At 35.2% G+C, this 18,664-nt stretch overlaps 1 protein-coding gene across 2 annotated transcripts; it reads right to left on the bottom strand.

Moving 5' to 3' along the window:
- Positions 1-9,320: 9,320 nt before the first annotated feature.
- On the bottom strand, positions 9,321-13,255 carry rnaseh1 (ribonuclease H1). 2 transcript variants are annotated; one of them, XM_051137756.1, is made up of 9 exons: positions 13,122-13,255; positions 12,909-13,013; positions 12,696-12,820; positions 11,450-11,635; positions 11,232-11,331; positions 10,996-11,050; positions 10,832-10,916; positions 10,596-10,720; positions 9,321-9,642 (listed from the first exon to the last, which is right to left on the bottom strand). In XM_051137756.1, the coding sequence occupies exons 2-9, from the start codon at positions 12,974-12,976 to the stop codon at positions 9,556-9,558; spliced, it is 831 nt and encodes a 276-aa protein (XP_050993713.1). In that variant the 5' UTR covers positions 12,977-13,013; positions 13,122-13,255; the 3' UTR covers positions 9,321-9,555. The 2 variants fall into 2 exon arrangements, with proteins under 2 accessions (XP_050993713.1, XP_050993712.1); XM_051137755.1 differs by having other exon boundaries at positions 12,909-13,218.
- Between the last annotated feature and the right edge of the window lie 5,409 nt (positions 13,256-18,664).

Genomic DNA, 18,664 nt, shown 5'->3' with positions numbered 1-18,664 from the left:
CCTGAAAAAATGTGCTCAACTGTTTTAAATATTGATAATAATACTACTACTACTACTACTAATAATAATAATAATTTAAAAAATGTTTCTTGAATAGCAAATCAGCATATTAGAATGATTTTTGAAGGATCATGTGACGCTGAAGGCTGGAGTAAATTTTGCTTTGATCACAGGAATAAATGACATTTTAAAATATATTCAAAACAGTTATTTTAAATAGTACAAATATTTCAAAATTTTACTGTTTTTGCTGTACATTGGATCAAATAAATGCAGGCTTAGTGAGCTTGGTGACTGCTTTTAAAAACACTACTGCTCAAAAACTTTTGACTGGTAGTGTATATACAAATATATACATATATAATACTGTATTATAATGAAATATTAACAAAATAAATTTTGCTTTCACAAAAAAGCTATTTGTACACTATTTAATACAAATAAAAATAAAAATCAATATCTGTCAAATATGTAATCAGATAAGCCTGTTATCAGGATCTCTTGTTCTAGCTAATTTAGCTAATGTACTTAGACTATTTATGAAAATTAACCATTGTTTTACTGTGGTAAAGGTGAAGTAACCATGATTTTTTGAAGTACTGATTACCATTTGTATAACCACAGTTTTGCTACAAATACCATGGTTAAACTATGGTTAGTGTAGCAAAACCATGGTTAATTTGTGGTTACCATGGAATAACTATAGTAACCATGTTTTTTTGGTTTTATTTGTAGTAAAACCAAAATTAATTTGTGTAAGGGTGATAATTTTAATGTATACTAACTAAAACTGGTAATCAAACAGTGAATAGAGTAGCCATTTAAAAAACAAAATTGGCTTCAACCAATGGAACTGCTTTGTTTAGGGAGGGGGGATAGAGTCTACCGAAATGGACAATGTTAACTAACCAAAAAATATCAGAAACCTGTGCAACATAAGAACCTGAACCATCATCTGAATCTCATTTTGAAGGTCCTTTCTTTAAAGTAGTCAACAAGTTTTAACTTTTGGGTTTGCTGATTTTTTTCCATTTAAGCAATACCTTAGAGAACAACTGAAAACAAGCTTTCATCCTTTTCTCTTCTGCAGTCAGAATAAGGAAAAGGGAAAAATATGGCGATGGTGCGGAAAGGCTCCCTCAGTTGTGTACGCAAGAGCACTCTTCCTCACTCTTTCTCATTTTACACTCATATCATGCTGTTCTCAGCAGCATCCAGATTGCCTGTTGTTTTTCTATAGCGACTCCAATCAAGCAAGCCACACATTTTAAACATTTAAAAGACGTTAGTGATCATGTGATTCACAATTGCTGGCTTTTTATATTTTCAAAAAGAAAGAAAAGCAGCAGCAGAGATCCCCTATTAAACCACCTGAATACTTCATATATGCAGCTGTGCTCTCCTCCTCTCTTCCATCCCAATTTTTCATCTACTGTATATCATCAATATACCGCAATAGTGCAAATTAACGTTTTATGAAAGGGCAATATGTGTCCTGGAACTGATTTTCAGGGGCAATTTAACTTCTACGATGGGTATATTTGTCTAAATACAGCATGTTTACATTTACTCAAATACTTGAAGTGGATAAATTAATTGAAATGAATTAATCATAGCTGTTAATAATGCACAAGATATTATAAAATGTTCTTCTAGAATACTGTATGGTTCCTGTTAATATATACAACTATCATTTCCATCTCAGAGTAGAGAAATTGTGAGATAGAAACAGTCTCTGTAATGAGAAAAGTTTCAGTAGTGAGATATGCCATTGCATTTTTAAAAAATAAATTCACAATTATAAGTAAAAGTTGAAATTGTAAGACAAAGCTGCAATAAAATAGACAACTGTAGTAAAACCATAAAAATTCATTCTAAATATAAGCCTAAAAAAAAATATTGTGTAATAAATCAAATGCTAGATAATATATAAAAAGAAAATAATAATTCACTACTGAGGCATTTAAATATCTATGGCATTTTGTCAATGCTTCCTGTCCAACAGAGCTCTTTCCTGTTTTCACATCCTCCAACTATGTATTCTGAGCCCTCTAACATTTTAAATCTTAGGCTCTCATCTTTTTTCATGTTTTCGCACGCTTCCATTGCTCTATCTCACTGTTCGCTCTCTCCCTCTCTTTTCTGCTAATACCCTGGTGCTCAGCAGGGCCCTGCGCCCCACAGTGTGTCTGCCTGCATCTCACGCTCATTAAGATTAAACATGGGACTCTACCAGTGCGCAGGCAGAGCTGTGGGCATGGAGGTAACCCAGGTTCACGAGCTGATTGTGGCAATTATGATTTTATTTTCTAAAGCCCCTCAGGTGCCAGGGGAGGAACATGAGCGTGATTCAGTGTTTAATACAATCCTGTGTTCCTCATGCAAATTCACATGTCCCACTCCTAACAAGTGGGTTAAAAAATATGCTGTTCTGCCTCAGTAAATGCTGTTTGTTTTATACATATAAATTTTCGCAAATTACAAAGCTTCAGTTTAGACAGAAATGGAACAAATAAACGAACCAATTCAGTCATTATGTCAATTTGTAAGTCAACCAGGAAGACTAATTCTTCTTAGTTGTCCTTGGGAATATAAAAGGGTTTTTTAAAAGAAGATATTTTGAAGAATGTCTGTTTTTGGCCATGCAGTGAAAGTCAGTGAGGTCCAAATTATTGAACATTGAAACATTGTTATAAGTCATACTGGTTTGGAATGACAATGAGAGTGAGTAAATGGTGACTGAATGTTTTATTTTGGATGAACTATCCCTTCAAGGACGTTATTAACGGTTTTAATGTTTTGTTACACAAACTAAATTATGCACAGTCAGACCTCAAGCATGAATTTTGAAACCATTGTGTGCTTTTAAAAGTAAGTTACTAACAAGCTGCTACATTAAAACAACCACTAACACAGGAAAGTGAGTCTTATGTACTTTCTGTAATCAGCAAACCATTATATTCCTTAGGTCCCTATTCTAAAAACCCATATGTAATTCCTAAAGGACTTATTCTCTTTTGATTTTTAGGACTACAAACTGAACTCTATGAGGATGCAATGTCTTCACAAGCCCATGCTGGTGCATTTCTGAGCTTGGAAAAGGGATGCTATAATGCGCACCATCTCAGTGATCCTGCGTTTGGCTGTCGGCGCAATCCGCCTCCCTTCACAGACGACTCTCTCTTCATTATGCATCTAGGGAGAGGGAGGTCTCGTCTCTGTAATAATATCTCATGCTTGGTTAGAAGGCTGCTGCATAATTAGAGGCGGGAAAACTGATGGATGGGGGAGCAGGGTGGTGTGATGCTGAGCGGTGTGACCCCGCTGACCTTGTTATCATTATGGGTGGCAGGGTTGACCAGTCCAGCCCCTGCTTCAGCAAGCAGCTGTTGCCTTTAATGGCATCATTTGCTCTTCACCTTGTCACCCCCTCTACCTTTCTCTCACTAACTCTCTCTCTGTCTCTTCCTCTCTGTGGTATCGCGTCTCACGGTCAAGGGCAGTTGAATGCATGCCAAAACTGACTGGCAGCCTCAACAAGGTGAGGACTCAGATGGTCATCTAGTAATTGTACCACCAAGTGATTTCTCTGAAAATCTTTAAAATAAAAATCCACCAAACTACATATGCATTTACAAACAAATTACATACTTCATACGTGACTACAAAATGTACTACATAAAGTAGATACTGTGGCCCCAAAGAGTAGGTGGAGACTTAAAAAACATGTCTGACTATTTTTGCATTATACAAGAAAATATCAAACTGAGTTGCCCCATTTTAAAGAAAGAGAGCATAAGCAATGAAGTTATATTTAAAATAGACATAGCATATCAACTGTAAGTACCAAATCTGCTAGGAAACCTACATAAGTGACTTTATATACCCACTAAAATCACCAGTTGGGTAATAGAAATACAAAGTGTAAGCACTTTGTGTGAAAAGAAAGAACTACAGGAAAAAGAACTACAGAAAGAAAGAACAACATTAAAAGAAAGCACTACAGAAAAAACTACAGAAAGAAAGTACAAAAAGAAATACAAAAAGAACTACAGACAGAAAGAACGAACTACAGAAAAAAAGTAAGAACAAAAAGAACTACAGAAAGAAAAAAGTTAAAAAAGAACTACAGAACAAAAGAACTACAGAAAGCACTTCAGAAAGAAAGTACAAAAAATAACTACAAAAGAAAAGAAAGAAAGAAAGAAAGAAAGAAAATACAAAAAGAACTGCATAAAGAAAAAAACTAACTACAAAAAGAAAAAACTACAGACAAAAAACCTTAGAACTACAGAAAGGACAACAGAAAAAGAACAAACTACACTAACTACAGAAAAGAAAAAAAAAGAAAATTACAAAAGAAATACTACAGAAATAAAAACAAAAAGTACAGAATTACAGAACTGTAGAAAGATCTTCAGAAATTACAAAAAAAGAACTACAGAAGAAAAAAGAAAGAAAGAAAGAAAGAAAGAAAGAAAATACAAAAAGAACTACACAAAGAAAAACTAACTACAAAAAGAAAAACTACAGACTGAACTACAGAATTACAGAAAGGACTACAGAAAAAGAACAAACTATACTAACTACAGAAAAGAAAGTACAAAAAGTACAGGATTACAGAACTATAGAAAAAAGAAAGAAAAAGAAAGAAAAGAAAAATACAGAAAGAAAAGGTTGCAGAAAAAATACAGAAAGAAAAACAAAGTACAAGATTACAAAAATTACAGAAAGAAAAAAGGAACTACAAAAACAAGAAAAATACAAAAAGATAAAGAAAGAAAAAAGAAAGAAAGAGAGAAAGAAAGAAAGAAAGAAAGAAAGAAAGAATGAAAGAAAGAAAAAGAGATTTAAGGAGATTTTCTTAATGATCTAACAACTCTTTGTGCAAGTAAGGGTGACGGAGACACAGATGTTCCTTTTGTTTTTCTCCTTACAAATGCTGAAAATATTGCTCGGTAGCTGCTTGACAAATGTATCATTAAAAATCCAGCACGGCTGGCTCACTTTGGTTACGTGTGAGGAGGTGCCGCGGCCGCCTCATCAGCGAACACGTGATGGGGAACTTCAGCTTTAAGAGAATGAATCTCCTGCTGTGGGATTAAATTGAGTTCTCTGGTAGCTTGATGAGTCAGTCTCATACGCACACAGTCTGAGGCAGCCTGAAGGCCAGGCGACACGGCAGACTCTCCTGAGCTCACTGATTTTAAGTGGCAGTTCAGAGCACGGCCATCTGCACTATTTAGGTCAAGGACTTTAGGTTTGGATGCGCATATAAGACGATGCAGTGCTTATTAAACTCTAGCCATGGTGGTATCTCAGAGTAGTGAGGGTTTTGGAGAGCTCCTAAGCAGGTGTACTGTCTGAGAGATAGGGAGGGTGGAGTGAGAGAGAACGAGAATGAAAGCTGCAGAGTGCCGCAGTGCTGGAGCTCACCTTGTCAAGCCCCTCTCTGCGGGCAGGCCTTGCCCTTGCAAACAGCAGACCACCAGACGGGTATCTAAGCCATGCAGAATACTGGCCTAATAAAATGAAAATTTTGGTTTAATGCATGCTAAGCTCAATCAACAGAAGCATAATTCCGATACCAGAAATTATGAATTTGACAAATCAAAACCAAAATGGAGGCTACAGCCTGGCAGTTGAAATGAAAGTAAAATAGTGACAGATCATTTCATCCACATTGCGATACGCATCCAAGTTTGGATTTAATAATCCAAATGGAATATTTTAAAAAAAGAAAGAAAAAAAAAATTGGGGTGGGACTTGGTTGTATCCATTAAAGGGATAGTTCACCCAAAAAATACAAATTCTGTCACTGACCTTCATGCTGTTCCAAATCTATAAGACCTTTGTTCATCTTTGGAACACAACTTAAAAGATTTTTTATGAAATCTGAGAGCTTTCTGACCCTGCATAGACAGTAACGCAACTGAAACATTTAAGATCCAGAAAGTTAGTCATTGTGAAAACAGTTCATGTCAGTGGTTCAACCTTAATTTTATGAAGCTATTAAAATTCTTGTGTGCAAAGAAACCAAAAATAACAACTTGTACGTGCCCTTGAACATGATAGTTGCATGGCTGTTTATGCAGGATCAGAAAGCTCTCGGATTTCATCAAAAATATCTTAACTTGTGTTCCAAAGATGAACAAAGGTCTTACAGGGTTGGAACGAAATGAGGGTAAGAAATTAATGACAGAATTTTCATTTTTTGGGTGAACTATCCCTTTAACAAATTGGCAAAGTCTTATATGTCACAAGATAAATCTGCCATTTCACTAGAGGATCAATTATAATGAAAAGTACAGAAAACATATCCTTGGATTGTTCACAATAAGATCATTAAGATGCTTTTAGAAAAACAGTCATTTAGAAAATTGCCTTCTTTTAAGCAGAAATGTGAAGCATATGATTTTACAATAGTACATAGCTATAGCCTACATTACTTTTTCTGTTAAAACATGGACATTATTTGACCAGTAAGCTGTCATTTTGTAGTTTATAGTTGCACAACTGAATATAACTTAACACAAAAAAGTTAGTACGCTATTTTCCACACTAAAATCATGTTACCATGCAGTGTTGGGGAAAGTTATTTTTAAAAGTAACGCATTACAATTTTGTGTTACTCCCTAAAAATGTAACTAATTACATTACTGTTTACGGAAAGTAATCTGGGCAGGGCATTCTTGTTTGTTTTAATATAAAAAGTTACATTTTTGGCAAATCTAAAAGCCCTTCACACCAAAAGCTTCAGGCTGAAGGAAAAGTAAATTCATGTCTGTACAGCAGAATGCAAAAGATGAAAGTTCAACACTCTTCAACAATAAAAAAAAAAAAAAAAAAAAAAAGAGAGAGAGAAGAACAAATGTTAGTTTGTTTGTAAATTTTGCTTATTAATATAGTTGAATTGAATCATCGAAGGTCAGGTCGGGATTAAAGGATATTTGTATTATGTAACATATTTAATTGTTGCTAGTTTGCCTCATTTTGCATTTAATTGTTTTTATTAATTCTGAGGAAAACTGAATCTGTTTTGTGTGCGTGTGTATTTATTCTAGAACTAAAGTCACATCTTACTCCCGATTTCTCTCAATATGGGGACAGGAGAGCTTTTAATCAATAAATTTACTTTTGTTTGAAAAAGTAACTCGTATTTTCTTGTAAATTAAAAAGTAATGCGCTACTTTACTAGTTACTTGAAAAAAGTAATCTGATTACGTAATTCACGTTTGGAGGTATTTTAATGTTTACGTGTTACATTTTATGTGCCTCACTATAGGACCAGATATTTGGATTTCTAGTTTAATATAACAAGGCAAGAACGGAAATTAATTTTGCTGTAATCAACATGTCAAAAATGTTGTTGTTAACTTGTACTTAAGTAGTTTGTCTTCACTGCATCCTTCGCGGAAGCTACGTCGCTCTGAAGCGGCTTCCGTCGAGCACACCGGGGTAGTTCGCTCCATATGTTTACTTCTCTCGGGTACATTTCTTCTCCCTTTCACTATTTTGCAGCCTCTGATTCCGGCAGCTTCAAAGCCCAACAAAATAAACACAAACGCAAACTTCTCTCTTCGCATTAGCGCATCACAACAACAAGCGGCGAGGGTTTCTGACAGAATCTTCTCTGTCTTTATCGCAAGAGATATCAAACAGTCAGACTAGTTCTGAGGCAGCAGTTAGTTAGGCTGATGCCGTTCCAGACAGCTGTCATGGAAACAGATGTCTGTTCGGTTACAAGCTGCAGCTTTGCTCCCGTGGTAACGGCTTGCCGGTGCCTTTGATTGTGACTCGCTGTGCCTGCTCCGAATGTGGCTTCCATTGAAGTCCCTGCACAAAGAGGCCTCATCGTGTGATTGTTGGATTCATTAGTGGAAATTCCCCTACACTTCCTTCCAGATTTGAGGGCCCGAGTCAGCTGTGACATGGTTTTTGAAGAGAGCAGAGACCAGATGTGCTGTAATGATGGGGTGTTTTTGCTGTGCCTCCTCCTTCCCTTAATCTCCAACAAATTATCACCATGTTTGATTATCAAACAGCCTTCAGATGAGTTCTAAACGTTAGCAGTTGGAACATCTAACTTCTATAAATATTACAAAATGAGCTCATCTACATTCCCCATTTGGCTTGAGAATAGTTTTTATCTTCAGATACCAAAATAAGACCTCCAAGGAGACTTTTAGCAGACATCCGACAATCTGCCCTACAAGGTAGGCTCAAGCAACCAGAAGCTGTGAAAGGTTATGAGAACTAAATCCTCCTTGTTTTCGCCAGGCAAGGACAATCAGAGTCTCCTGACCTATAACTGTTGACCACACATCCCACTCTGAAGGTCTTGGATCTCAGTGGGAATTCGGAGGAGCTGAGCTCCGCAAGCGAAGGTCAGGACGGACCGTGCTGAGGTCCTGGTGTTGAGATTCTCACCTGTTTATTTCATGAAAGAGATGATGTTTTCTCTCCTCCTCAGCCTGCTGTGCGGCTTATCTGTATTTAAGACAACACTCAAGGCTTCTGTCTAGACGCTGGCTTAAAGCAGAGAATCGGACAGCACCATTATATAGCTTGAAATAAATGACAGCACTAAGAGAATTTCTGGAGCACTGATCACGAACAACAGGCCAAGGTTTTCACTGTTCAAAAGTAAAAAGACAGAAAAATGAAAATTCTGTAATCATCCGTTTCCAAACCTGAATGACCTTCTTTCTTCTTAGGAATACATAAATCGGTATTTTGATAAGACTTGTGGTACAAATACATCTTTAATTATATAGACTTAAAATTATAAAAATACATATACTTTGAAAATCTTAGAAGCCAAACCAAAGGTTTGACAGATTTAAATAGTAACTGGATAAAGCAAATTGGATGGAATTGCATGAAGTTCTCCTGATCTACGAAGAAAATTGGTAAAATACAAAAAACATAATAAAATTATAATTAAGTTCACTAACCCAGGTGAAGATGGGAAAGGCTCAGTAATAACTTAAGAACAAAGCAAGATTTTTGTAAAGATAAAATCTGTATTCAACTCCAAGTTTTCAGCATGAACTGCAGTGACACCTGCTGTTCATATTGAGGCATTTCAGCATCAATGTATTTTAGAGCCAGAAAACATCTTTCTGAAAATAAGAGAGCAAGTGACGCACTCAGACATAAAGAATCAATAATGCATTACGGTGGCAGAATATTAGCCAAGTTGGAAACTTACACCGGTAAACTCACTACAATTATTTTGGTCACTTGTAATGCACCCCAAAAATGTTGCAAGTGCTTATGTTTGTGAGAGATGGAAAAATAAGTACCAGGAATCAATCTCAGGAACAATATATATGACAATTTAATTGACAGAACAATCAAAAACAAACATTTAATAGATAAGCATCGCTCTTCAGAAAAGAAAACTTGTTTCAAGTGTTTTTTGCAACTTTACAACACTTGCACAACTAAAATAAAAAAAGTGCATTAGCCACTGAGGGCAAACAAACTACAACCTCGTCCTAGGCACCTAGATATAATGTATGATTATAAAATGAGCATAACAACAGTGGACTAACATGGGGGCTTTGCTGCTCCCTCTCTGGACAGTCTGTCTGCTTCCTCATTGCCTGTATACCCAGCATGACCAGGAATGTGCATCTAGAAATGAAGAGGAGGAGATATGGTACATTTCTTTATTAGCAGTCGTTGCATTTGTTTCATCACTCATTGCATAATGGCAAGCATGCATGCTAAAACAAAAATCCACACCACAGCAAAAAATGCTACAAACACAAATTTCTTCAAAAAGCTAAATACATATAAAAATTTAGAAATGAATACTTTTATTTAGCAAGGATGCTTTAAATTGATCAAAAGTAATGATAAAGACATTTAAAATGTTACAAAAGATTTCTATTTCAGATAAAAGCTGTTCTTCTGAATCGATCTTCTATTCATCAAAGAAACCTGAAAATAAATATACTCAGCTGTTTTCAACATAATAATAAATGTAATGTTTTGAGCAGAAAATCAGAATATTACAATGGTTTCTGAAGGAGCATGTGACTGGAGTAATGATGCTAAAAATTTAGCTTTGAAATCACAGGAGTAAATTACATTTTAAAATATATTTAAATAGTAAACAGTTATTTCAAATAGCAAAAATATTTCAGAATTTTACTGTTTGTTGCTGTACTTTAGATCAAATAAATGCAGACTTCTGCAGAGCAGAAGAGACTTCTTTAAAAACATTAAAAATCTTACTGTTCAAAAACTTTTGACTGGTAGTGTATTCATAATCCTACATTCAGAATGAGTTAAATATTACTTCCAGACAATTTAATGGATATAAATCACTGCATTCCTAATAGATCAGTTGCTCTGATTAGACTTTCCATCCTTAATCATCAGCATCAGCAAAAATTATGCAGATATGCAAGGCATCTCTCTTTGTGTGCTTGTCAAAATGATGGAGTGAAAATGTCCACATCTGCACATTTACATCCCAAAAGAATGTTTATACACAAAGGCTGGGACATCATGCTTGAAATGCCCAAACTGATTAGCAGATGCCATATTGTACATAACTGTGTGTACAGATTGAAACATACCCATACGACCTCAAGTTCTGCATTCAGTTTATCCAGCTTTTGGAAGTCGTCCTTGTTGACTATGGCCCCACCACCTTTAAGCCTCCAGCCATTAGACTTCCAAGTCTTTACCCAGCTTGTAATGCCTTTTGAAATTCAAAAAATATCTATTTAATAACAGTAATAAATAAGTACTCCACTGATTTATGACCAGACATTTTCACAAGTATTTTAAAAGAAAAGTAGGGAACGTATACCATTAATGGTGAACTTGCTGTCCGTGTATAGCACAACCTTTTTAAAATTATTTTCTCTGGCTTGCTCAAGTGCCTTGCAAGCAGCCTGTGATGAAAAGTTTAATGATATGGTTATAAAAGGGAATAAGAAAGAACACTGCTTGTAAGCACCTCACTGTTCTTACCTGCAATTCTGCTCTTTGGTTAGTCTGTCTTCCTGGAAGCCTATCAGCCACATTACTGAGGAAACAGTTAAAACAATTATATATATATATATATATATATATATATATATAGAGAGAGAGAGAGAGAGAGAGAGAGAGAGACAATTCTGAAACTGTGAAAATGTTAAACACCACACATTAAAGAATAGTTTTCTGAAGTTTTTTTTTCAGAATGCTATTAATCACAAATGACTTACAGTGGATGATCACGACCCCAATATACACCAATTCCTGCACGTGCTCCTTGTTTGCCATTGGCTGTGCAACAGCCATCAGTGTATACTACTACAGCATCACCTGTAAAAAATGGAACATTTTACTATGGTACCCCATAAATAGTCAGTAAAACCTATGGTAAAAATGTTTGTGTATAATTGCCACTATCTACTGTAAGACTATAGTACACAACAGTTACCCATATATGTAAATCCATCACTACTAGCTGCAGCTGTCTTTGGCTGTGGGACCTCAATGAGCTTCACTCGTTTTGGATAGGACAGTCCCTCATCATTAGAGTCCTCATGGGTCCTTTTTCTTCCAAGGGGAACAGCCGTTGAGGCATCAGGCACATTTCTAGGAGGCAGGACCTCATAGTCACATCCTTAAATGGAAACAAATGTCAATCTCTTGCATTATAGTTTGTTAGTATGTTTTAGCAGTCTATCAATACATGGATACACATTTATCTGAGTAGATCAGGAATAATTGCTGCAGTGTGACATGCTAAAATCCACCTAGATTTATCTTAAACATCATTTCATCAATTCGTTTAATTATGGTGAATTCAGATTTCATGACGTATTTTGATTCATTAGTTATAGCCAGGGCCATTTAATAAACTGGTGAAGGCAAAAAGATGGGAGAAAATGAATAAAATAAATGAATAACTTCTGATCAGTCATAGGAGACAAGGTAAGAACAAGTGGGGTAAGTTGTGCCACTTTTTTTACATTAGTTGTCTTATATAGAGTGTTGTCATGACACATCATCAATAGGCGGCACTTAACGTAAACAGTGCCACTGAATTGAACGAAACTTGCATATTTTGCTGATTATTGCTGCTGATTTCCAAAGTAAGGATCTTGACAACATTCGTCTTTGTTCTTATTTATGGTCAGGTAGGTGAAATATTAAGCTAATACTGCTTGTACGTATCTTTACCACCTATTAACTTTAGTTTGTCAAAATATTGCACGTTTCCTGCTTACGAAGTTCTGCTCTATACAATTTATCAGCTTCCACACATTTTTTCCATGTTTAGACAGCATAAATTAGCAGAACAACGTTTTCAGTAGTACATTTACTGTGCAATCCATGCTGATTTTTTTTTTTTTTTTGTGTCTGAATATCTCCAATATGGCCAGTGCTTTGTTTAATAAAACATAACTAACGCTTAAGATGCATGTTTGAATACTAACATGCAAAAACATTTTTAGCATTAAAATCAGTCACAGTGCACATCCTGCACAGCTGCTCAATTTATGATCTCATGACAAAAATTAAGTACTAATTTGCTTATTAAGACGATAAAACATCTTGTCCACTTTCCCTTACACACCTAAAAACGTAATGATGCACACATAACATGGCGGATTTTCACAAAGGGTGTGTACTGAACATCTGTTATTTTAAAATAAACTTACACCCTTTTATTATATTACCTTTTGGTTTCCCAAAAGATGGTGCAGCTGACTGGCTCCTCACAAAGGTCCAAGCCTCCTGTTCAGAAGCGAACTTCTTAAAAACCGCAGAAGGAAACTTGTCCACCTGATGTTTACATTCCTCCCTTTAAGACGAGAAATATGTAGTCAAGAAAGGCAATGCAAAATGCGCTCACAAATACAAAATAGATATCGTATAACTTAGTTGCTCACCATGTCTGATACACTCCCGGTCTAAATCCTTTTCTCACAGCGTAGAAAAAGCTACCCTTCTTTCCCATTTCTTCTGCGGCGTCACAGAGAGCCCTGCGTACAACACTAAGAAACCCAGGCAGTCTTAACATAGTCTCTGCTTAGAGCAGAGTAAACACGTCAGTATCCTTTAGTGGAGGCATTTTTAAAAGAAATGACCATAGAAAAAATAACCTGACAAAGACGAAATATTTCGCAAAATTGTTTATGGATTCAGTGATTTTTCACTGCGTTTACAAAACTTCCGCTGCATGTGTATCTACTGCTTTTACTTTACCGGTCAGCTGACTAAAGGCTTTGAAGCTTCGCTGCTGCTTCTTCTTACTGGCTTTTCCAGTCTAGTTCATAGAGCGTTACCGCCACCATCTGAAGTGGAGTGTGGATATTGCAATGAGGCAGGAGAAAACCTCTGAGAGTACATTACCAGTCAGTTTTTGAACAGCAAGTTTGTTTTTTTTTTTTTTGTTTTTTTTTATGTATTTAAAAAAGTCTTTTCTTCTCACCAAGCCTGCATTTATTTGATCCAAAGTACAGCAAAAACAGTAAAATTTTTAAAATATTTGACTATTTAAAATAACTATTTTCTATTTGAATATATTTTAACGTAATTTATTTCTGTGATTTCAAAGCTTATTTTTTAACATCATTACCCCAGTCACATCATCCTTTAGAAATCATTCTAGTATTCTGATTTGCTGCTCAAAAACATTTATTATTAATATTATATTGAAAACAGCTGAAGATAATTTTTTCAGGTTTCTTTGATGAAAAGAATGTTCAGAAGAAAAGCATTTATCTAAAATAGAAATCTTTTGTAACATTATAAATCTTTATCATCACTTTTGATCAATTTATCCTTGCTAAATAAAAATATTAATGTCTATAATCCCTTCCTCCACAATAAATAAATAAATAAATCACAAAATAAATAAATAAATGAAGAGTTCGGATGCAAAAGCCTCTAAATCCATCTGGCGTCTGATTTCTTTAAAATGAGCATTTCTTTCTGGCTACTTTGTATAGGTTTCTATGTAAGTACTGGTACTTCTGATTGGACTGAGGCTGGAATTTATCGAGTTTGAAGTAAAAGTATTTGATGGACGTATACTATGTGTCAGGAGAATTCACTCAGCATCATCTCATTTTTGACCAAGATGGCTTTTAGCTGGTTTTGCATCTGAACTCTTCAAATTATTATTATTAATAATAATACTGACTCCAAACTGTTGAATGATATAGTGTATAAAGCCTTTTATTTCAGATAAATGCTCAGATAAATCTTTGGATCTTTCTATTCATCAAAGAATCCTAAAAAAATGTACTCAACTGTTTTAAATAATAATAATAATAATAATAATAATAATAATAATAATAATAATAAATATAGCTGCAAGCAGCAATTATCGGGGTTTGAGCAAATAAGGCCTTTAAGGTTGTGTGGATTTAGGATGTAGTCCAACCCAAAATATATGGCTAACACTAAAACGCATGACGTAGAATACACTCACAAACACACAAACACAGAAATTAAATGATTAAACTGTTATATTAATGTTCATTAAGCATTACTACACACACACACACACATTTTGTTGCACATCAGAGATTTGTGGTGACAAAATGTTTAGTGCAAGTCTTGTCTTTTTAAGATTTTATACATCATTTTCAGGTTTCATTGTAATCATAATCTTGTATTATTGTCAAATATGATATATCTGTTTAAATGAAGTGTTAAACTTTGACTAATTGTGACTTGAAATGTTATAACAGTGATTTAGTCTATGCGTGAATTGAAATGAACTGAAAACCAACCATGAATAGCACTGTTCTAGTCATTTCAATGACCCATCAGTGGTCTTCTACTCCCATCTAGTGGCTATAGTTGCAATTTCTTGGCGTTTTAAAGAGAGATCCATTGTTTTTAAGCTTTGTAACTGTTACATTGCCTTTTTTGCCTAATGTCTATAAAATGTATGCTTACTTACAATCAAATGATGATGATTTTACTTAGGTTTGTGAAATTTAGTTTTCTTTTAGGTTTTACAGACTTTTGGGTACAGCGGTTCATGGTCATCTTTTTAAGTGGCCCTGTTATCGCTGTTCAAATGCAAATGTTCAAAAAAATTTTGATAATAATTTATCTAGAGAGTCCAGTGCAATTGCACTGCAGTGGTTTTAATGATTTTGAGTCAAAAACCTAGGACTAGTTTAAAAAAAAAATTTTTTATGAATAATATCAAATATTTAAAGAACATTAGGACTGACAGCAATGGTCTTAGAGACAAAGTTGTTCAGAATGAGGAGATCTATCATATGATATGAAAATCTAGTGTTTGTGTGAATGTATGAGCATTTTTTTTTAGCAATTTGAGGCCTATTACCATAGAAATTTTGTGTTTTTTTAAGCCTTTTTAACTGTTATAGCGCCACCTATGCTCCGGTCTTCATGAAACTTTCCATGCCTCTTTAGCATCATAAGACACATGTGCTCACCTAGTTTTGTGAAGTTTTAAATTTTTACTTTGAAGATATAGGCTTTTGCATGCACTTGACCACACCCCTTACGTAAATGACCCCATTATAGCTACCCAAATGACAAAATTCCACATTTTTTTGATAATTATTAATCTAGAGAGTCCAGAGAATATTACTGCAGTGGTTTTTTTTTTAGATTGACTGAAAAACCTAGGACTAGTTCGCAAAAGTAAGTTTTTCACATATTTGTGAATACTTAATAAACGTTTTGATTGACAGCAATGGTTCTTGAGGCAAAGTTGCTCAGCATGAGGAGATCTATCATATGATATGAAGGTCTAGTGTTTCTGTGAATATATGAGCATGTTTTAGCAATTTAAGGCAATTTACTTTTGAAATTTCGTGTTTTTGAAGCCTTCTTAACTGTCATAGCGCCACCTATGGTCCGATCTCCATGAAACTTTACATGCTTGTTAAGAGTCATCTGACACATGTTCTCACCAATTTTCGTAAAGTTTTGAGTTTTCGTTTACGTTTCATAGGCTTTTGGGTATATGTGGCCAGGCCCCTTTTGTAAATGACCCGGTTATAGCTAACCGATGAACAAAATTCCACATTTTTTTGATAATTATTCATCTAGAGAGTCCAGAGAATATTACTGCAGTGGTTTGATCGAGATTGAGCGAAAAACCTAGGACTAGTTCGCAAAAGTAGGTTTTTAACATTTTTGGAAATAATTAATGAACGATTGGATTGACAGCAATGGTTCTTGAGGCAAAGTTCTTCATCATGAGGAGATCTATCAAATGATATGCACATTGTGTGGTTGGGTGAAACACCACGTGATTAAAGAGCCATAAAACTCGTTAGCGCCAACTAGTGGCCGATTTGATTCAAAATTCTTACAGACCTTTAGGGCCATGAGTCGAACATGCCCAGTAGAGTTTTGTTCTGATCGGCCTCCGTTAACCTTGTCTAATAGGTGCTCAAACTTCATTGGCCAATGGCGGCCATGTTTTTTGAGATACACCAATATCCTCATTGACCTTTATGGCACATTGGACAGAGACACTGCATGCCAATTTTCAGATTGATTGGACTGACGGTTGCATAGTTATTGCCATTTTTAAGTATTTTTGCTCTTATAGCGCCACCAAGTGGTCAAGCTCCGCAATTTTTTGGATTTTACCACAGATTTAGCTTGTACACATGTGTTCTGAGTTTGGTGATGATATGTCATTCTGTTCAAAAGTTATAGCCATTTTAGTAAAAGTGGCCCCGCCTCTTTCGAACGTTTTGGCGCCCCTTTGCGACCGTGAGTCAAAAGTTTAACTTTTTTTTGATAATTATTGATCTAGGGAGTCCAGAGAATATTACTACAGTGGTTTGATCGAGATTGAGCGAAAAACCTAGGACTAGTTCGCAAAAGTAGGTTTTTAACATATTTGTGAATATTTAATGAACGACTTGAATGACAGCAATGGTTCTTGAGGCAAAGTTGTTCATCATGAGGAGATCTATCAAATGATATGAAGATCTAGTGTTTGTGTGAATATATGAGCATTTGTTTAGCCATTTGAAGCCATTTACCATACACAGCTTATGTTTTTGAAGCCTTTTTAACTGTTATAGCGCCACCTATGGTCCGATCTTCACGAAACTTTGCATGCTTGTTAAGACTCACCTGACACATGTTCTCTCCAATTTTTGTAAAGTTTTGAGTTTTCGATTAGGTTTTATAGGCTTTTGGGTATATGTGGCCACGCCCCTTTTGTAAATTACACTGTTATAGCAAACCGAAGGACAAAATTCCACATTTTTTTTGATAATTATTGATCTAGAGAGTCCAGAGAATAAAACAGCAGTGGTTTGATCGCGATTAAGCGAAAAACCTAGGACTAGTTCGCAAAAGTAGGTTTTTAACATATTTGTGAATATTTAATGAACAATTTGATTGACAGCAATGATTCTTGAGGCAAAGTTGTTCATCATGAGGAGATCTATCAAATGATATGCATATTGTGTGGATGTGTGAAACACCATGTGATTACAGAGGCAAAAAATCTCGTTAGCGCCAACTAGTGGCCGATTTCTTTCAAAATTCTTACAGACCTTTAGGGCCATCAGTCGAACATGCCCAGTGAGTTTCGTTCCGATCGGCCTCCGTTAACCTTGTCTAATAGGTGCTCAAACTTCATTTTTTTGAGTCTACGACAAACGGTTTAGGAGTTATGAGCGATTTTGCAATTTTGTTCGCTGTAGCGCCACAGGCCGATTGGGCTGAGACTTTGATAGGTTCTCCCCAAATTGAGGTCTACCATCTGGCCAAGTTTGAAGTCTCTAGGACTTACGGTTTGGTCTGCACGATCAGTTTTACGGCAGAAAAAAAAATCCTTACAATTACAATAGGGTTTCAGCACCGCGTGCTCGAACCCCTAATAATGAAAGCATTAAGTCACAGTGCATCGATCATATTTACTATTGTGTCGTTAAGAGAGAAATTTAATTTAGTGAGTCGAAAACATACAAAACGAATAGCGCAGTACGATTCCCCAACATATGATTCTTATGAACCGATTCTTTTTAGTTAAGCACGAACATACTGCGCGATCAAAGTAGTCCGAATACAAAGAATGATTCGTGCACACATGTATTATTTGGAACAATGAAAATATATTGTCTGGGAACAAATCACTTTTTTTCATTGAATGGGTGAATCAAAATATTTTTTTTTGTTTCTGATTTATTCAATGCTTATGGGGACCTTCTTTCCTTTCCTGATTTTGTGTCATTAAAAGGTGCAACAATCTCAGTAAAAGATTTTAATAAGGTGATTAGAAGTATACCTGTCAGTTTGAAAACTTTGTTTAAAGCTCATTTATGTTATGGCTGTATAAACAATCATTTTCCTACACTTGCATTCAATGGAGTTGATGTATTAGATAAAAAATGCAACAATTTTTTTTTTTTATCAGAAATTCTCTTTCTTCAACTCCAGGATGTCCCTCAAAAGCATAATCTAAATGGAGAATATGTTTTCTGGACTCTGATTTGAAAAACTTATGGACCTCTCCCCACAGTTTTTTTATTCCAAGTAAAATTAAAGAACTCCATTTCAAAATTGTTCATGGATACTACCCTTGTAATCTGTTCTTGAGCAGGTTCTCTGAAAATATATCTTCTTTGTGTTCATTTTGTAATACTGATGAAGAATCTGTTTTACATCTGTTTTGTCACTGCCC

This window comes from Labeo rohita, chromosome 20 (assembly GCF_022985175.1).
Source record: "Labeo rohita strain BAU-BD-2019 chromosome 20, IGBB_LRoh.1.0, whole genome shotgun sequence".
Taxonomy (NCBI): Eukaryota; Metazoa; Chordata; class Actinopteri; order Cypriniformes; family Cyprinidae; genus Labeo; species Labeo rohita.
Note: the sequence above shows the minus strand (reverse complement) of the source record. Positions and strands in the feature narration are given on the sequence as shown.